The sequence below is a fragment of the Callithrix jacchus genome, chromosome 10 (assembly GCF_049354715.1).
Source record: "Callithrix jacchus isolate 240 chromosome 10, calJac240_pri, whole genome shotgun sequence".
Taxonomy (NCBI): domain Eukaryota; kingdom Metazoa; phylum Chordata; class Mammalia; order Primates; family Cebidae; genus Callithrix; species Callithrix jacchus.
Window position 1 is genome coordinate 73,493,902 of NC_133511.1, and position 15,342 is coordinate 73,509,243.

The 15,342-nt window shown below is 47.6% G+C and overlaps 1 protein-coding gene and 1 long non-coding RNA gene across 8 annotated transcripts in view; one reads left to right on the forward strand and one right to left on the reverse strand.

The window, feature by feature from the left end:
* Positions 1-1,174: 1,174 nt before the first annotated feature.
* Positions 1,175-9,830, reverse strand: CYB5R2 (cytochrome b5 reductase 2). 7 transcript variants are annotated; one of them, XM_035265697.3, is made up of 9 exons: positions 9,601-9,830; positions 8,652-8,795; positions 8,385-8,457; positions 5,644-5,750; positions 5,224-5,353; positions 4,532-4,615; positions 3,777-3,862; positions 2,525-2,620; positions 1,175-1,621 (listed from the first exon to the last, which is right to left on the reverse strand). In XM_035265697.3, the coding sequence occupies exons 1-9, from the start codon at positions 9,619-9,621 to the stop codon at positions 1,583-1,585; spliced, it is 780 nt and encodes a 259-aa protein (XP_035121588.2). In that variant the 5' UTR covers positions 9,622-9,830; the 3' UTR covers positions 1,175-1,582. The 7 variants fall into 7 exon arrangements, with proteins under 7 accessions (XP_035121588.2, XP_035121585.2, XP_035121586.1 ...); XM_035265694.3 differs by having other exon boundaries at positions 2,525-2,624; XM_035265695.3 differs by having other exon boundaries at positions 2,525-2,624; positions 8,652-8,906.
* Positions 9,475-15,342, forward strand: part of LOC118145810 (uncharacterized) — a 165,278-nt gene continuing 159,410 nt past the window's right edge. The window contains exons 1-2 of the long non-coding RNA XR_013523287.1: positions 9,475-10,021; positions 12,850-12,956. This is a non-coding gene — a long non-coding RNA (uncharacterized LOC118145810). The remainder of the gene's footprint in view (positions 10,022-12,849; positions 12,957-15,342) is intronic.

A 15,342-nucleotide genomic window follows, 5' to 3' on the forward strand; every position in this document is an offset into this window, starting at 1 on the left:
GCACAACCTAGGAATTGCCAAAAGTTGGTAGGCTAGAACATGGTCTCTTGGCCTGTGTGCTGCTGTCACTTTGGGCTGCATGAATCTCTGTGATGGAGGCTATCCTGTGGCTTTTAAGATGTTCAGCAGCATCCTTGGTCTTTACCCTGTACATGCCAATAGAGGGTAGATGCACCCCTACTTTGCACCCCAATCAACATGTACTTTGGACTTTGTCATGTTCCTGAGCAGCAAAATTACCCTTGGTTGAGAACAACTAGGTGAGAGAATGGTGTTGGAGTTGGGGGCCCAGGAAAAGAAAAATCTGATAAAGCCAAATCAAGAAAGGCCTTGGGAGCCAGGCCCTGGAGTGTGTCCTGGAGAGATGGGGTGGCCAGAGTGGGGACTCCCTTGAAAGCAGTGAAGGATCCCCAAGAAGGCAACTGAACAGGTAGATGGTAAGGTTGGTCACCCCTCTCTTCCACCCCTCAGGCCCTCTGTGAGGCCATCTCTGTGCTTGGCCACCTGAGGGCAAGACACAGCTGTACAGAGAGCTCCCCAGAGCCCTGTTCCTCTCCTCTCTCCCCTCCCCTCTCCCTCATGCACATGCACACTGAGTAACAAATCCAGTGACACCAAGTTCCAACATTGCCACCATTATGCCAGTTTTTGTGAAAAGAGGAACAACTTAGAATAAAGCAGACCCAGGTTTAAGGCCAGCTTTGCTACCTACTGGTTGAATGACCTGGGAACATAGTCCTCAAGTCTCAGTTTCCTCATCTATAATTTGGAGAACAAAATCCCTACAGAATCTCTGGCTAGTTAAGAGACTTCTGAAACAGGGCAGAAGCAGCTCTACGCACTCACAGGTAACAGAGCAGCAGTGTGTCATCCTGGCCATGAACCGCAGATGGCCGCGTGGTCACTCATATCATTTGGGTTTCATGATACAAAGGATTGAAGGCACAGTTTCTGAAACCTGATTTTGAAAGTTCAGAAGTTTCTGTATATAACCACCCCTACCATGCCATGGAGAGAGTCTTGAGAGTTGATGTGACCCCACTTGGATTTTTTTGGGAACTGCCCTGACACTTGCCAGTTCTGACCCCCATGGGCATGCAGAAGCCAACTCATAGGGCAGGCCAAGACCTCATGATTGCCTACCAGGTCCCACAGAGCCACACTTCATGGACTATCCGCTTTGTACTTGAGTTTATTTCACAAAACCACAGAGAAAGCTACTAAAATGGAGCTCTTTCCAGCCTCCAAGCAAGGAGGACTCAGCAGCCAGTCTCCAGCCCCTTGAGCCCTTCTTGTCAAGCCCACACCCAAAAGAGAGGAGAACCAGTGTGTACACACAAGTGCATGGCAAGGCACTTTTGAAAACATCCCAGTTTAACATGGTAAAATTGAACTCACTCTGAAACAGATGAAAAGGGACATGTAAATTTGCTGAGCCCATGGAGGTGTTAGTAGGTGAAAATCATGTCCTGGGTATAGCCCAGCATCTCCAGGTTAGGGTGAGCTGCTGTTTGGATCAGGAGTGGTGGGCCACACACCAGGATGAGCGTGGACTTCCCTGGAGGAGGAAGGTGCTCTTTGATCATGTCGGCGGTAACAAAACCTGAGCTGTACTTCCAGTCTGAAATGAAGCAGATGCAGGAAAAAGCTATGGGATGCCAGGTGGAGTTCCTGACCCCAGGCCACCTGCACACCCACCCTCAGCCAGGGAGGAGGTGACAGGCTGCTCTACAAAGGCTTAGAAGTCTCTGTACTACTGCTTTCTGCAAAAAGTCTCAGAACTGGTAAATAGCCCTCTGCAGCAGTCACCCCAGGACCCAGACTCACTGCCGGGAACCTGAGGCCCCCCTTTGGTGTCTGTCAGCTGTCAGCATTGACAAGGAAGGAGAACACAATGAGGTATGCTGAGCTGTGTGAATCAATGCAGCCAGCTGGAGTTGTCCAGCAGGGTGTGGCCTGGTGTTAGTGGAACTGCTCAGAATTGCTCAGTTGGGTAGCTCACTCTGCTGAGCAGGGAGCTGTATGAAAAGCAGGAACAGCTGGGCACAGTGTGGGGTGCTCTGTGCACAGTGGTTGCTGGGATACTGTTTGGGGCTGCAGCACCTATCTGGGAGCTCAGCATATGAAGACTGCTGTCCAGGTAAGGTGGGTGGTGAGGGGTGTGGTGGCCATAAGCAGAGGTGTGAGTGTGAAGGGATCAGTGCCCATATTAGATGTGTGCGTGATGTCTGTGTGGAGTTGGGTGGCTGTTCAGAGTGGCCAGAGGCAGTGTCCCTTTTGATGTTCAGTGCAGTATGTGGGGTGTTGCTGGTGTGCTGGACACCTGCTCTTGATTGCCCTTAAAAGCAAGCCATCCCAAATCCTCTCTCCCTCAATTTCTTGCATTTCCCATCTGAAGCCAAAACCCAAGGCTTCACCCCCATGTCTGGTCCTATAAAACAAAAACAAAGAAACAGAGGCCAGTCCTCAAAGTAGTCAAGTGTTGAAGCTGACCCATGGTGAGTGAGGGCATTGGATATCATACCAATGGGAGGCCTGTCCAGGGTATACCACAGGTCAAACTGGTCTGGGTGAGTCTTGGCAATTTCTTCAAGCTCCTTTCTGACCAAGATATCCTCCTCTGTCTAGAAAAGAAGCAACACTAGAGAAGCCCCTCCAGGGCCATCCTGTTGTTCCCCAGGCTGACTCCACTGGTCAGGACACTCTTTCCAAAGCTGCCGCCACTCCAGCTGGAGTGCTCGCTGCCAACTCCCAGGGCAAACAACAGTTCTGCTGCTGCTCCTGCAGATCAAACCCTCTGTCTTGTGGATGGAGTTGGTGGTAGGATGTAGGTTCCCACAGAGCTGCAGTGACTGCCCCCAGCTAGAAGGACCTTAGCCAAGCACTGGCCAAGGTGGCTTCACTCAGAGCTCCAGCCCTACCTGCTACATCTACACTGAGCTCTAGCACAGCAAACCCAACTGGAACAAGCTCAGTGCAGGCCCAGGATCTTCTGCAAGAAATGTAATGGGCTCAGAAAATCCTGTGGTAGAACAGCACTAGATATGTGAAGGAGAGGAAAACAGTCTGGAGCTTCATTTGGGGAAAAAGGAGCCAAAGCCAAAAATAACCAGTCACAGCCTCAAAGATACTGCACAGAAGGCCTGGATCTTAAAACTCTTCATGATTCTCATCCCAGTAATTCCACTTCTGGGATTCTGTTTTAGAAAATAATCTAAAAGTAATCAAGTGTAGGCACAAATATTCATCACCATATTATTTATAACTGAAAACAGCTTGAATGTAGAAGTTAGTAGATTATGGTGCAACTTGATAGAGACTATGATGAAAATATTTATAAAGCATCTTAATGAGAAGAAAATGCCTGTGTGCTAAGGCTGAGTGAAAAAAAAATGCATGTATAAATTAAAAACATATAGCATATATAGAAAAAAGACAGAAATAAGTAAACATATTTATATTCTGTGTTTTCTGAAATGTCCACTGAGGACATCTGTAATTTTGTACTTAGCAAAAACACAGCAATACATACTAAGGAAAAAAGGAGTGCTCTAAGCTCAGGGTTGGTTGACAAGACTCAAAAGAGTTAAATACAAGCAAAAAGCAGGCCTGGACTCAGCTTCGCCAGCTGCCAGCAGCTCTGTTGATCCTGCTAAGCCCTCCCACAGCCACAGGCACCCAAGCAGCACGAGCTCAGTCAATGGAGGAGAAATGAAAACAAGAGTCCAGCTCAGCAAACATTCCATCCTACCACTGCAAGCTCAGCAGGAACTGACCTGGTTGGCAAAGATGAGGGACATCCTGGTCCTGTCATTGGGGTCCTTGGTGATGTGGCGAATGAGTTGCAGCATGGGTGTGATTCCTGGAAAACAGTGAGTGGGCAGCCAGCTTTCTCCCCATCTCTGAAGCCCACAGCCCCTGACCTGCAGCAAGCTTCATACCTTCCTCTGGCCCCAGTTATCCTTTTCTCACTTCTGTCCCCAAAACTCAAAGTGGAGAACAGCCCTTCATTTTGATTTTCCTTTCTAATGCAACAGTAAGTCAGAGGTCTTTCTCATTTTCATATGGCTGGATGCAAAGAACACTCTAAGCTCTTCAGTGTCCTCATTCGTTAAACAATTTATGACGAGGAGTAGATGTGATACTTTTCAGAGTGCCTATTACGGTGCCTGGCACTTTGTATGTCTCCTTCAAGACTGTTCTCTTCCTTCAGGCATTCATTTTCAAGGGATGGGGAGAGTCAGGCTTGAACTGGATCCACGAGCTCCTGGGACAGCATGGGTGGGCCTGTCCAGCTTGGACCCCAGCCTGACCTGTAAGGTCCCCACCAAGGCTCCTGAGCAGCCACCATACTGATTAGGGGAAGCAGGGCACACAAGGTCAGTTTCAAGACCTGTCACTGGTTCATCCTTCCCACCTACTACAGCTGGAGGAGAAATCTCTCATGTTGTCCCTTCTAGGATCAAATAACTTCCAAGTCAGTATGGTCTCAGGGCTTGCTCTCTGAATGGAGACCCTAGAAGGCCCTTACCTGTGCCCCCAGCAATCATTCCCAGGTGATGGACCAGTTTTTTTTTAGGCTTACTCGTCTGGTCTGGTCTGATTCCAAGAGTCCCTGGAAACACAAAATGCTGATGACCTCTGCAGTTCTTGCCTAAGAGACTGCAAAAGATCATTGACATTCCTTGGGACTCCCAGGAGGCAGGTCACACTAAAGGGATTGTCTGCACCATTTTAAGCCAGAGAAGTAGGCCAGGGCAGTCTCCTCAGCTAGCCCTTGTGCCCCAGTGCACAAAGCAGGAATAGAGCCTGGGCCTGCTCAGGGAATCGATGGGCCTTTTGTTCTGAGGAAGAAGAGGGGCAAGCTGAAGTTAGCAAAGAGACTCAAAGAGCATTCTCACCCACAGCCGTGAACCAGTGAGTAAATGATGGCTATGTGAGTAGTAGTAGCAGGCGCCATTTATGTATCAGGCATTGTGCTGGAGATATTAATACAATGATGAGGAAACACCACATCATTCCCCTACCTTAAAAAAGCTTACAGCCTCATGAAGTGGATGTGCGAATGTAGGACAAGTGTGGTTATTATACATTGTATGTGAATGAATGAAGGCTATGGACAAGCCCATGTGACTCAAATCTGAGGAGTGTACTAGAACAATGGAATCACTGCAGAAATCTTCACCCCCACGTCTGGAAGCCCAGTGTGAAGCCCTCCAGTACCTGGCCCATGATAAAACAGGCGTCCCTTTGGCCCTCGAAAAAAGATGGTATCCCCGATTTTCATGTTCTCCAAATACTGAGTCATCTTCCCCCCTTCAGGATATTGGGGGTGTACATTTTTGAAGTAGATCTGAAAAGCAAGGCAGCACTGCATTCATATTCCCAGAAACAATGCCACAGCCACACACAACTAGAAAATGCATTTACTGCTGGAAGCTTTGCAGAGAAAACGCTCTGCTCACTCAACTGCTGTAAGCGATCCCTAAAGATGAAGCTGCCACAAGGTTAACTGTAGCTTCACTGCTGGAAAGCCCTGTCTAGGACATATGTTCCCTCAGAGGAAAAGCACTGGCCCTCCACCCTACCACCCTCCTAAGGCTCGGAAGCATGAGGCAGCCAGACATGGAGGGCACTATTCACCTTTATAATTAGGTCCACAAAGCCTCTGTCATCATCACTGGAGACAGGTGTGTAAGCCCTAACCACCAATTCATTATCAATGTTCGCCAAGAGCTGGACATAGTTACCTACAGAAAAGGCATCAAGCATTGAGTCAAAGCATGTCTAGCTTAAACAAGGCCCAGGAATAAAGGACTGAGCTTCAGTGAAGGGAGCAAATTCTGGGGCAGAATGTAAAGGCGGCAGGAAGGAGAGAGCAGGGAAGGAGCCCAAATCTGGGATGCCTGGATCCTAGGCCTGCCCTGCCTCCCTGTGTTACCCTAGGCAAGTTAATTCATCTCTCTGGGTTTTGGTCTCTTCATCTGTAAAATGGGGATGATATGCCTGCCAACCTGTGATCATAGTGTAACTTCTTTTTGGAGCAGGAAAAGATTAAAGTTGGAGAGTGATTATTAAAAATTACAGAAAGGGGTCGGGCATGGTATAGCTCATGCCTGTAATCCCAGCCCAGAGGTGGGTGGATCACTTGAGCTCAGGAGTTCAAGACCAGCTACTTGAGAGGCTGAGGTGGGAACATCACCTGAGCCCAGGAGGTCAAGGCTGCAATGAGCTGAGACTACGCCACTGGATTCCAGCCTGGACAACAGAATGAGACCCTGTCTCAAAAAAAGAAAATTACAGAAAGGAGTATTTTTTCAAGAAAATTGAGTATATTTTCAAGAAAAATATGTGGCTTTCGCAAACTCATTTCTTCCTAAACTGATGAATCACTGGGGTCTGTGAGTAAATTACAGCTACTCCATTTGAATCCTGGTACCAGGCACTGAGCAGGCCTGGGCTCACAGATACTACAGAGCCCTAGAATTTGGGTACCCATGGAGCAAATGAAACAACAATATCATGTCTTCCTGGCCTGTGGCCTTGTGAGGAGTAGCAGTGAAATTTTAAACCATGTAACTCTGCCCTTAATGGGCAGAATTTAATTAACCAGGTGTGGCCAGAGACCTATGGATCATGACTACATCCTACTGTCAGATGATACACTGGGCAGTTACGACCTGTTGAATCCAAAATGCGAGACTCAAATTACTAAGGCAATTAGTGACACAGACAGGAGTGCAATCAAGAGATACTAAGAGCTAGAGGCAAGAGAAAGATACCTAACCCGAACCCTAACCCTTGACTAACTTCCTGTATGTAGTCAGTTTCTATTCCCTTAGTTTCTACTCCCTCAGAAACTGAGTGGGCTACATACAGGAAGTTAGTCAAGAGTCAAGGAAGATGGAACAGAGTTATGGATAGAAACCAAGACCTAAAATGCAGAGAGAAGGAGGCAGGAGGAGAAAAAAGGAAGCAGAGTAGACACTAGAGGGGACGGGCCCTGAAGCTGATTCAAGGGCATGAGCCAAGTCTTTGAGGTGGCCCTGAAGCTTGAGGTGTCAAAACTCTCAGAAGAGGCTCAATAACTCTGGTTATGGTCCCTCTGGGCACCAGGGATACCCAGTAATAAGTATCTGAGACACCTAGCTTCCTTCTGAAAACATGAAACTAGAAACGTGGAAAAGCTGTTTCATATGCAGCCACCTAGTCCTGGCCTGAGAGTATCCGCAGGGCAAATGAGGATCCCTGGCTGGTCCTTTAGGCCCAATCTCTAACTGACTTTACTTCCACTGAGCTGGTATGAAGCAGCGAACTCTGAGGCCTCATATTAGAGCCTCTAATCAGAGGCCTCTACATTACCTTGTCCCACTAACTTTTGCACTGCTGAGGAGATAGTGGGTGAAAGCAGTTTCTAAGAGATTCTATTCCTCAAAGCTTTTCATTCTTTTAAGCTTCCTGCCAACAGGACTGGCCTGACAGCCCGAGCAGAGAGCTGGGAGACCGCACACACTGAACTCTCATGCATAGAAAGGGAGGGAGGGAGCAGCAGGGAGGCTCAGGGCCCAGCCAGCTGGCTAGGCTGTAATCTCACCAACTGATAGAGTTGCGGTCAAAGTTTTGTCCTGTGCCTATTAGACAAACAGGCCATGGAGTAGGAACCACCAGGCAGGCAAGCAGCACTAGCAGACTGTACAAAGCTTTTCTGAATCTCTGATTTTACCAGAAGTTTTCTACTACACTAAGACTGACTCAGCTATCTAGCGGTGTGACAGATTAGAAATGGGATAACTCAAGTCTAGGACTGCTAGGGCTGGTATCCACAACTCCTAGGGCTGGTCCCTCCTGACATGGGCCTGAGGCTCCTGCAAAGAATCTAAGTGACAGTGGGGGCAGGGGGCACCTGACTCATTCCTGCCTACCGGCACATTCTGGGCCTTTCCCCTGAATGGTTCCTCCCATCCCTCCCATGTGCACAACACTCTGCATTTTCTGAATTTTCATATCCATCAGTCACGCTACTTTCACAACAACCCAGGTAAGGTAGGCAGGCAGGCCTCAGAGACCCCATTTCATAGACTTGAAGGACTTCCCTAAAGTTGTCCAGCAAAGAGCCTTCCATGAGATCTTAAGCCTTTTGCTTTAGGTTCACTTCTTTTCAGTGCTCACTGAGGTACCACTCTTGTGTCAGCCCAATTAGAACAATGAAGAAAAGAAATGTACTGTCCCACATCCATCCACCTATGTCCCTGAGCTGACATGGCTCAGGAGGCGCATGAGGGCATCTTCCACACTTCAGGACGTAGGAAACCTGTGTTTCTGTTAGGAGAGGAGGTCCTAGCCCCCGGGGGCCCAGTCCTGGTGATGACCCAAGCCCCACTCACCTACAGGAAGCCCTAAGACATGGTCCGGCGAAGGCAGTCCAAAGCGGAACCTCCGGGTGTTGTGGCTGATTTTCTAATAAAACAAAACATAGGCAGGTTCTGTCAGCTTTCTAGAAGCCTTGCTGGGCAGCTGAGATGCCAGGGAAAGGAGGTCCGTTTGGTGCTATTCCAGCACCCGCACACAGGGCAGCAGGGAGTGAACCGGAAGCCATGAAATGACTGACTGCCCTGCCATCCCAGGCTTCCACCCACAGGGTTGCCCATTACCTCTTTCTCAATCAAAGGCAGTGAGTACTTGGCTTCACGGTCCTGTAAGGTGACAGGCTCTCTTCTCCTGGAGTTCATGCTCTTCAGGACCAACACCAGCACAGTGACCCCAATGACGGTGATGGCCAGGAGCAGGGATGGGTCCTGGCAGACACAATGTGAGCAGAGCACCTGAGGTCTTGCACGCCCTGGGCAGGGCAGCTCTCAGGCACAACACACCCTCCCCACACCAAAGGCACAGAAGCTGGGCTCCGCCTGAAGGAAGAAACAGGCACAGGGAACGGTAGTGACACATAAGGTGGCTGGGATCGCCGGTGGCCCAGAGGATAGGGAGGGGTCAGGTGCAGGTCACACAGACAGGATGTTTCAGGCCCCTGGACCGGGCCGCACACATGGCTTGGGGTGCTTAGCTCTCTAGGTCCCTCCTGGCCACAGCCAAATGTTCCCACACTGGGCGTCCCTTCCTTGAGGTGGAGGGGGAGGATATTACCCGTAACACACAATCCGAAGTGAGGGGTCCAGTCCCTAAAGACAGAACTTGGGTACGTAGCTCTAAGTCGTGCCCCGTGGCTTAGGGCCTGGGAACTCCCCAACACTCTCCAGGAAGGGGACCTGGGCACTCAACTGCCAGAGACTCGGCCAGCCTCCCCGCATCTGCCCCTACCCGGCAAGGCCGGCCAGCTCACCTCCCAACGCAAGCCTGACAGGGAAGGGTTAGTCTCCTCCAGCTGGGGCGCTGGAGTCCCCGCCCTCACCACGCCTTCCGGAATCCCAGCCGTCCCGCCCTACTCCCCGCCCTCCGCGGTCCCGCCCGCGACCTCCCGCTCCGGCTCCGCGCAGCCGGGGAGGTCGCTAGTCGGCCTCCGCACCACCCTCCTCTTTCCTTCTGGCAGTCGCGACGGAGATACTTCTTAAATACCCCTTAAATACACCGCGCCGCGGAACCCACCCGGAGTGAGACGCTCAACATGTCGTCGAACTGGGGTTGGCCGTGGGCCGGGGGCCGGTGCGCGGTTCCCCCGCGGGCCGGCAGACTCGTGGCGCTGCCCTGCAGCTCCGCCTGGTGGACGGGGAGCCGGCCGAGACCCGGACACGCGCACCCAGGCTGGCAGAGTCGCGGGCGTACCCCTCAGGCGGGGACCTCGGCGGCTGGCCGGCTCCCTGAGAGGGACCGGGCTCAGGGGGTTCTAACTCGCGAGCCGCTGGCTGTGGACCAGCCCTTCCCCCAGGGCAGCGCGCGATCCCGAGGCTGGCGGGACGCTGAGCCGGGGCGTCCTCGCTGCTGCGCGGCCCCTCTGCATCCTGGCCCCTTCCCTGCACAAGCAGAGCTGCCACACTGAGCGCTCCTCAGCTTACTTCAACTCCGCAAGGTTGGAGAAGGCCGTCTGGGTGACCGGGCAGAGGGGGATGCTGGTGAAACTAGAATTCAGGCAGCTTCAAAGAGCGCATGAATGTATTCATTCAACACGCCTCTTGGGCACCTGTTCTGGGCCTGGTCCGGGCGGGTGTTTGCGGGTGTGGCCGAAGCAGGGGGTGTCACCGAGTTGAAGGCATTTACTCAGAGCGCTCAAGCGTTTTTTCGCTTGTTGGAGAAAGGGAGGACAAGAGCCCCAAGCCTGGAGCGGAATGGCAGGCATAGTTAGAGGATCTTCACAGTGCATTTCGGAACCTTGGCAATCCCGCCCACCCTTGATTACAAACGAAGGCAATTCCTGCCTCGAGACCTGCGTGAGACAGAGAAGCCCAAAAGCAGATCCCCACCTGTTTGACTCTGTTAGGGCTGATGTAACAAAGTGCCACAGACTGAGCGGCTTAAACAACAAATATTTATTGTCTCACAAGTCTGGGGGCTGGAAGTCCAAAATCAAGGTGTGGGCTGAGTGGGTTCCTTCTGAGGGCTTTGAGGGAAGGATATGTTCCATGCCTCTCCTCGGTTTTTAGGAGAGGGGCCAGGAGAAAGGGCATCTTCTCCCTGTGACTCCACATTTTCTTTTCTCTATGTGTGTCCCTGTGTCCACATTTCTCCTTTTATGAAGACTCCAGTCATATTCAATTAGGGTCCATCCTAATGACCTTGTTTTAACTTGATTACTGGTGTAAAGGCCCTGTCTTCAAATAAGGTCACGTGCTTAGGTACTGGGGGTTAGGTCTTCCATATAGGAATCTGGGGGTGAAAACAGTAACTCATAACACTTTACCAATCCTTACCCCCAAAACACACACCACCACAGGCTCAATAAATACTGCATGAATGAATTAAAGAACTTAATTTTCTGTCTTGACTTAATCAAATGCCTTTACTTTGGATTTACCTGCAGGTGCTTGGATATTATTGTCAGATATTTTAAGTTTTCTTTTTTTTTTTTTTTTGAGACGGAGTTTCGCTCTTGTTACCCAGGCTGGAGTGCAATGGCGCAATCTCGGCTCACCGCAATCTCCGCCTCCTGGGTTCAGGCAATTCTCCTGCCTCAGCCTCCCGAGTAGCCGGGATTACAGGCACGCGCCACCATGCCCAGCTAATTTTTTTGTATTTTTAGTAGAGACGGGGTTTCACCATGTTGACCTGGATGGTCTCGATCTCTTGACCTCATGATCCACCCACCTGGGCCTCCCATATTTTAAGTTTTGACAATGCAATAAGTGTAAAATGATGTCCTGGGAACCCAATTTGCATTACCTAATAATGAGGTTGAGCACTTTTCATATATTTATTTCCCTTCGAGTTTCCTTTTCAGAAAAAAATAAAAAATGCCTGCTCATGATTTTTGTTCATTTTTTTGTTGTTGAATTGTCTTTTTCTTACTAATTTTTAGGAGTCTTTTATATATTTTTTAGATACCTCTTCTTTACCAGTTACATGGGTTACATATTTTCTCGTAATTTGTAACTTAATTTTTTTTTCTTTCTTTTCTGCCCACTTTTTTTGTGGGTAGGCTGATGAATAGAAATTTGAATTGCAATGTAACCACATGTACCAATCTTCAGTTTTTTTGCCTTTATGGTTAGTGATTTTTGTGACTTGTCTATTTCTACCCAAGCCCTTAAAGATATTCTATATTTTCCCCAACAAGACTTAGAGATTTTCCTTTCATATCTAAGTTTCTCAACCATGTGCAATTGATTTCTGTGTAGGATGTGAGGCAGGGATACAATTTCATTTTTCCATATGGTTAAGATGTTTTATTTAGTAACATTTATTGAATTGCTCACACCTGGCCACTGACCTGCTACCCCTGTCATATATCAGTTTTCATAGGTGGGTGAGTCTAGCTCTGGCCTCCTGGTTCTCTTACATTATCTAGTTACCCAACTCTGTGGCAATACCACACTCTTTTAGTTACAGTAGTTTTTTGTTGTTGTTGTTGTTTTGTTTTGTTTTGTTTTTTGAGACAGAGTCTCGCTCTTTCACCAGGCATGGGGCTGGAGTACAGTGGTGTGATCTTGGCTCATTTGCAACGTCCACTTTCTGGCTTCAAGCAATTCTCCTGACTCAACCTCCCAGGTAGCTGGAACTACAGGCGCCCACCACCATGCCCAGCTGGTTTTTGTATTTTAGTAGAGATGGGATTTCACTATGTTGGCCAGGCTGGTCTCAATCTCTTCACCTCGTGATCCGCCTGCCTCGGCCTCCCAAAGTGCTGAGATTACAGGCGTGAGCCACCGCGCCCTGCCAGTTATAGTTGTTTATAACAAGCATTTATGTCTTTCATTCTTATACATTCTTTGGATCTCAAGTCAGATATCACTCCCTTGGAGATGCCTGCTGTGATTCCCCAACTTAAGTACATGTACATATTATAGTCTGTTAAATTAAGTTTAATTTAAAGCTTCCTCCTCACATATTTTAGATTCACCCTAAAAGTTTCTTCGTACATAGTGAGCTGTAAGCTACTCTTGTACCAGTCATGGAGTTTTAGCTCATTATAAGCAGCCAACTGTTCAGACTGTTCAAATAAGGCAAATGATGAGCTGTAACCATTCCGGCTGTTTCTGTACTTCACTTATGTTTTCTGTACATCACTTTCCTGTTTCTGTCCATAAGTGTTACACAACCATGTGGCAGCCCCAGAGTTGCTCTGAACCTATTCTGGTTCTTAGGGCTGCCTGATTCATAATTTGTTTTTTGTTCAATTAAACTCTGTTACATTTAATTTCTTTTCTTTTAACTATTCTATTCATAGCTTTTTTTCTTTTTCAGAGACCAAGTCTCACTCTGTTGCCCAGGCTGGAGTATAATGGCATGATCATAGATCACTACAACCTTGAACTCCCCAGCTCAAACCAACCTCCAGCCTCAGCCTCTGAGTAAGTAGCAAGGACTATCGCCACCATACCTGGCTAATTTTTGTATTTTTTGTAGAGATAAGGGTCTCACTTTGCTGCCCAGGGTGGAGAGCAATGGCTATTCACAAGTATAATCAATGCACAGTACAGCCTGGAACTCCTAGCCTCAAGGGATCATTCCTCCTTGGCTTCCCAAAGTGCTGAGATTTTAGGTGTGAGCCACCACACCCAGTCCTATTCATAGCTTTTACTTTAGTTTGTAATTGTACATTTGAACAGTGCATTATTAAATGCACTGACTTTCACACTAGTCTGGAAGTTTCTTTATGGCAGACACCTTGTTTTCCTAGGGTTTAGCACACTGACTGTCGCATAGACAACAATCAATAAATATTTAATGAACAAATGAATGAATTCATCTCTGCCCTGTAGCATTTAGCACACGATAGACGCTTCATAAATACTTCTTCACCTAGGAGAGGAATAATCCTTTCTATCAGCACTCTGTCCCTCTTCCTTGCTTAATTTGTCTCCATAAGACATAGCACCAGATAATATACTTTTTAACCTGTACTACATATTTTACCTATTTGTTACATAGAATATAAGTGAATTAGTTCGTTCTCATGCTGCTATAAGGACATACCCAAGACCGGCTAATTTATAAAGGAAAAAGGTTTAGTTAACTCACATTTCAGCTTGGCTGGGGAGGTCTTAGGAAACAGAATCATGGCGAAGGGGGAAGCAAATACATCCTTCTTCACATGGCAGGAGGAAGGAGAAGTGCCAAGAAAAGGGGATAAGCCCCTTATAAAACCATCAGATCTGATCTTGTAAGAATTCAATCACCATCACAAGAACAGCCTGAGGGTAATTGCCCGCATGAGTCATGATTCAACCACCTCCCACCTCCTTCAACCATACATGGAGATTATGGGAACTACAATTCAAGTTGAGATTCGGATGGGGATAAAGCCAAACCATATCAGTAAGCTTCATGAGGATGAGAGTTGCTTTAACTACTGCTTTATCCCTAGAACAGTGCCTGGCAATTGGTAGATGCTCAATAAATACTTATTGCATGAATGAATGAATGAACAAATGAACTTCATTTTCTCCCTTTGACTCTATCAAAAGCCTTTACTTTTGGCTTTGAAATCCAGAGGCACCTCACCTTCTCCTGTGGTTTTCTTAGTAGTTTGCTTCTACCCTCCATTATTCTCTCTCATTTTCTGTGCCTGTTCCCTCTGCATTATTAAAGAGGAAGTTAGCAAGCACATTCTCTTTATTTGTTCTTGGAGCAGGATAAAAGGTGTCTTTTTGGGCTCCCAGTAATTTTGAAAGGGCAATGATTCCCCTCTCTTCTCCTAACTCCTAAGCACTCCTTATGTATCCCTCACATGTTCATGTGTTGCCTGGATTTTGGCTCATTTTCTACTAATCCCCTGAAATAAAGTGTGAGCACATGTCTCATGTCTCTAAGTCCCTAGCCTGGTTATAGGGTCTGGCAAGGGTATGCTCTCAGCAAGCATTTGCTGGAAAAAAGAAAAAAAAGATGAACTTCTGTTGTTACTGTTTATCATCTGTGAGACTCCACCCCACAAGATTCAACTCTTCCTGTGCAGGAACGAGGCCTCCTTCATTGCCGAGTATCCTCTGGGGGAAATAATCTCCTGCCCAAGTCATTGGTCAATGAGTGTTTGCCAGATGGAAAAATGCTCCACATCACTAAACATCAGAAGAATGCAAATAAAAACAACAATGAGATACCATCTTGCACCAATCAGAATGGCTATTACTAAAAAGTAAAAAAGAAAAAAGATGTTGGTAAGGATGTGGAGAAAAGAGAATGCTTATACATTGCTGGTGGAAATGGAAATTAGCTCAGCCACTGTGGAAAGCAGTTTGGAAATTTCTCAAAGAACTGAAAACAGAACTACAGTTTGACCCAGCAATCCCATTACTGGATATATCCCCAAAGGCAAATAAATCATTCTGCCAAAAAGACACATGCACTCATATGTTCATCAAAGCGCTATTCAGAATAGCAAAGACATGGAATCAACTTAGGTGCCCATCAATGGTGGAATACTATGCAGACATAAAAAAACCAAAATCATGTTTTTTGAAGTAACGTGGGTGCAGCTGGAGACCATTATCCTAAGTGAATTAACCCAGAAACAAAAAAAAAATTAATACCACATGTTCTTACAAGTGGGAACTAAGCATTGAGTACACATGGACATAAAGATGGGAGTAGTAACCACTAGGGACCATTAGAAGGGGGAGGAAAGGAGGGAGGCATGGGCTGAAAAACTCCCTATTGGCTCATATTCTCATTACCTGGGTCACGTAATCCATTTGTACCCCAAACCTCAGCATCATGCAATAATACGCATATAACCTG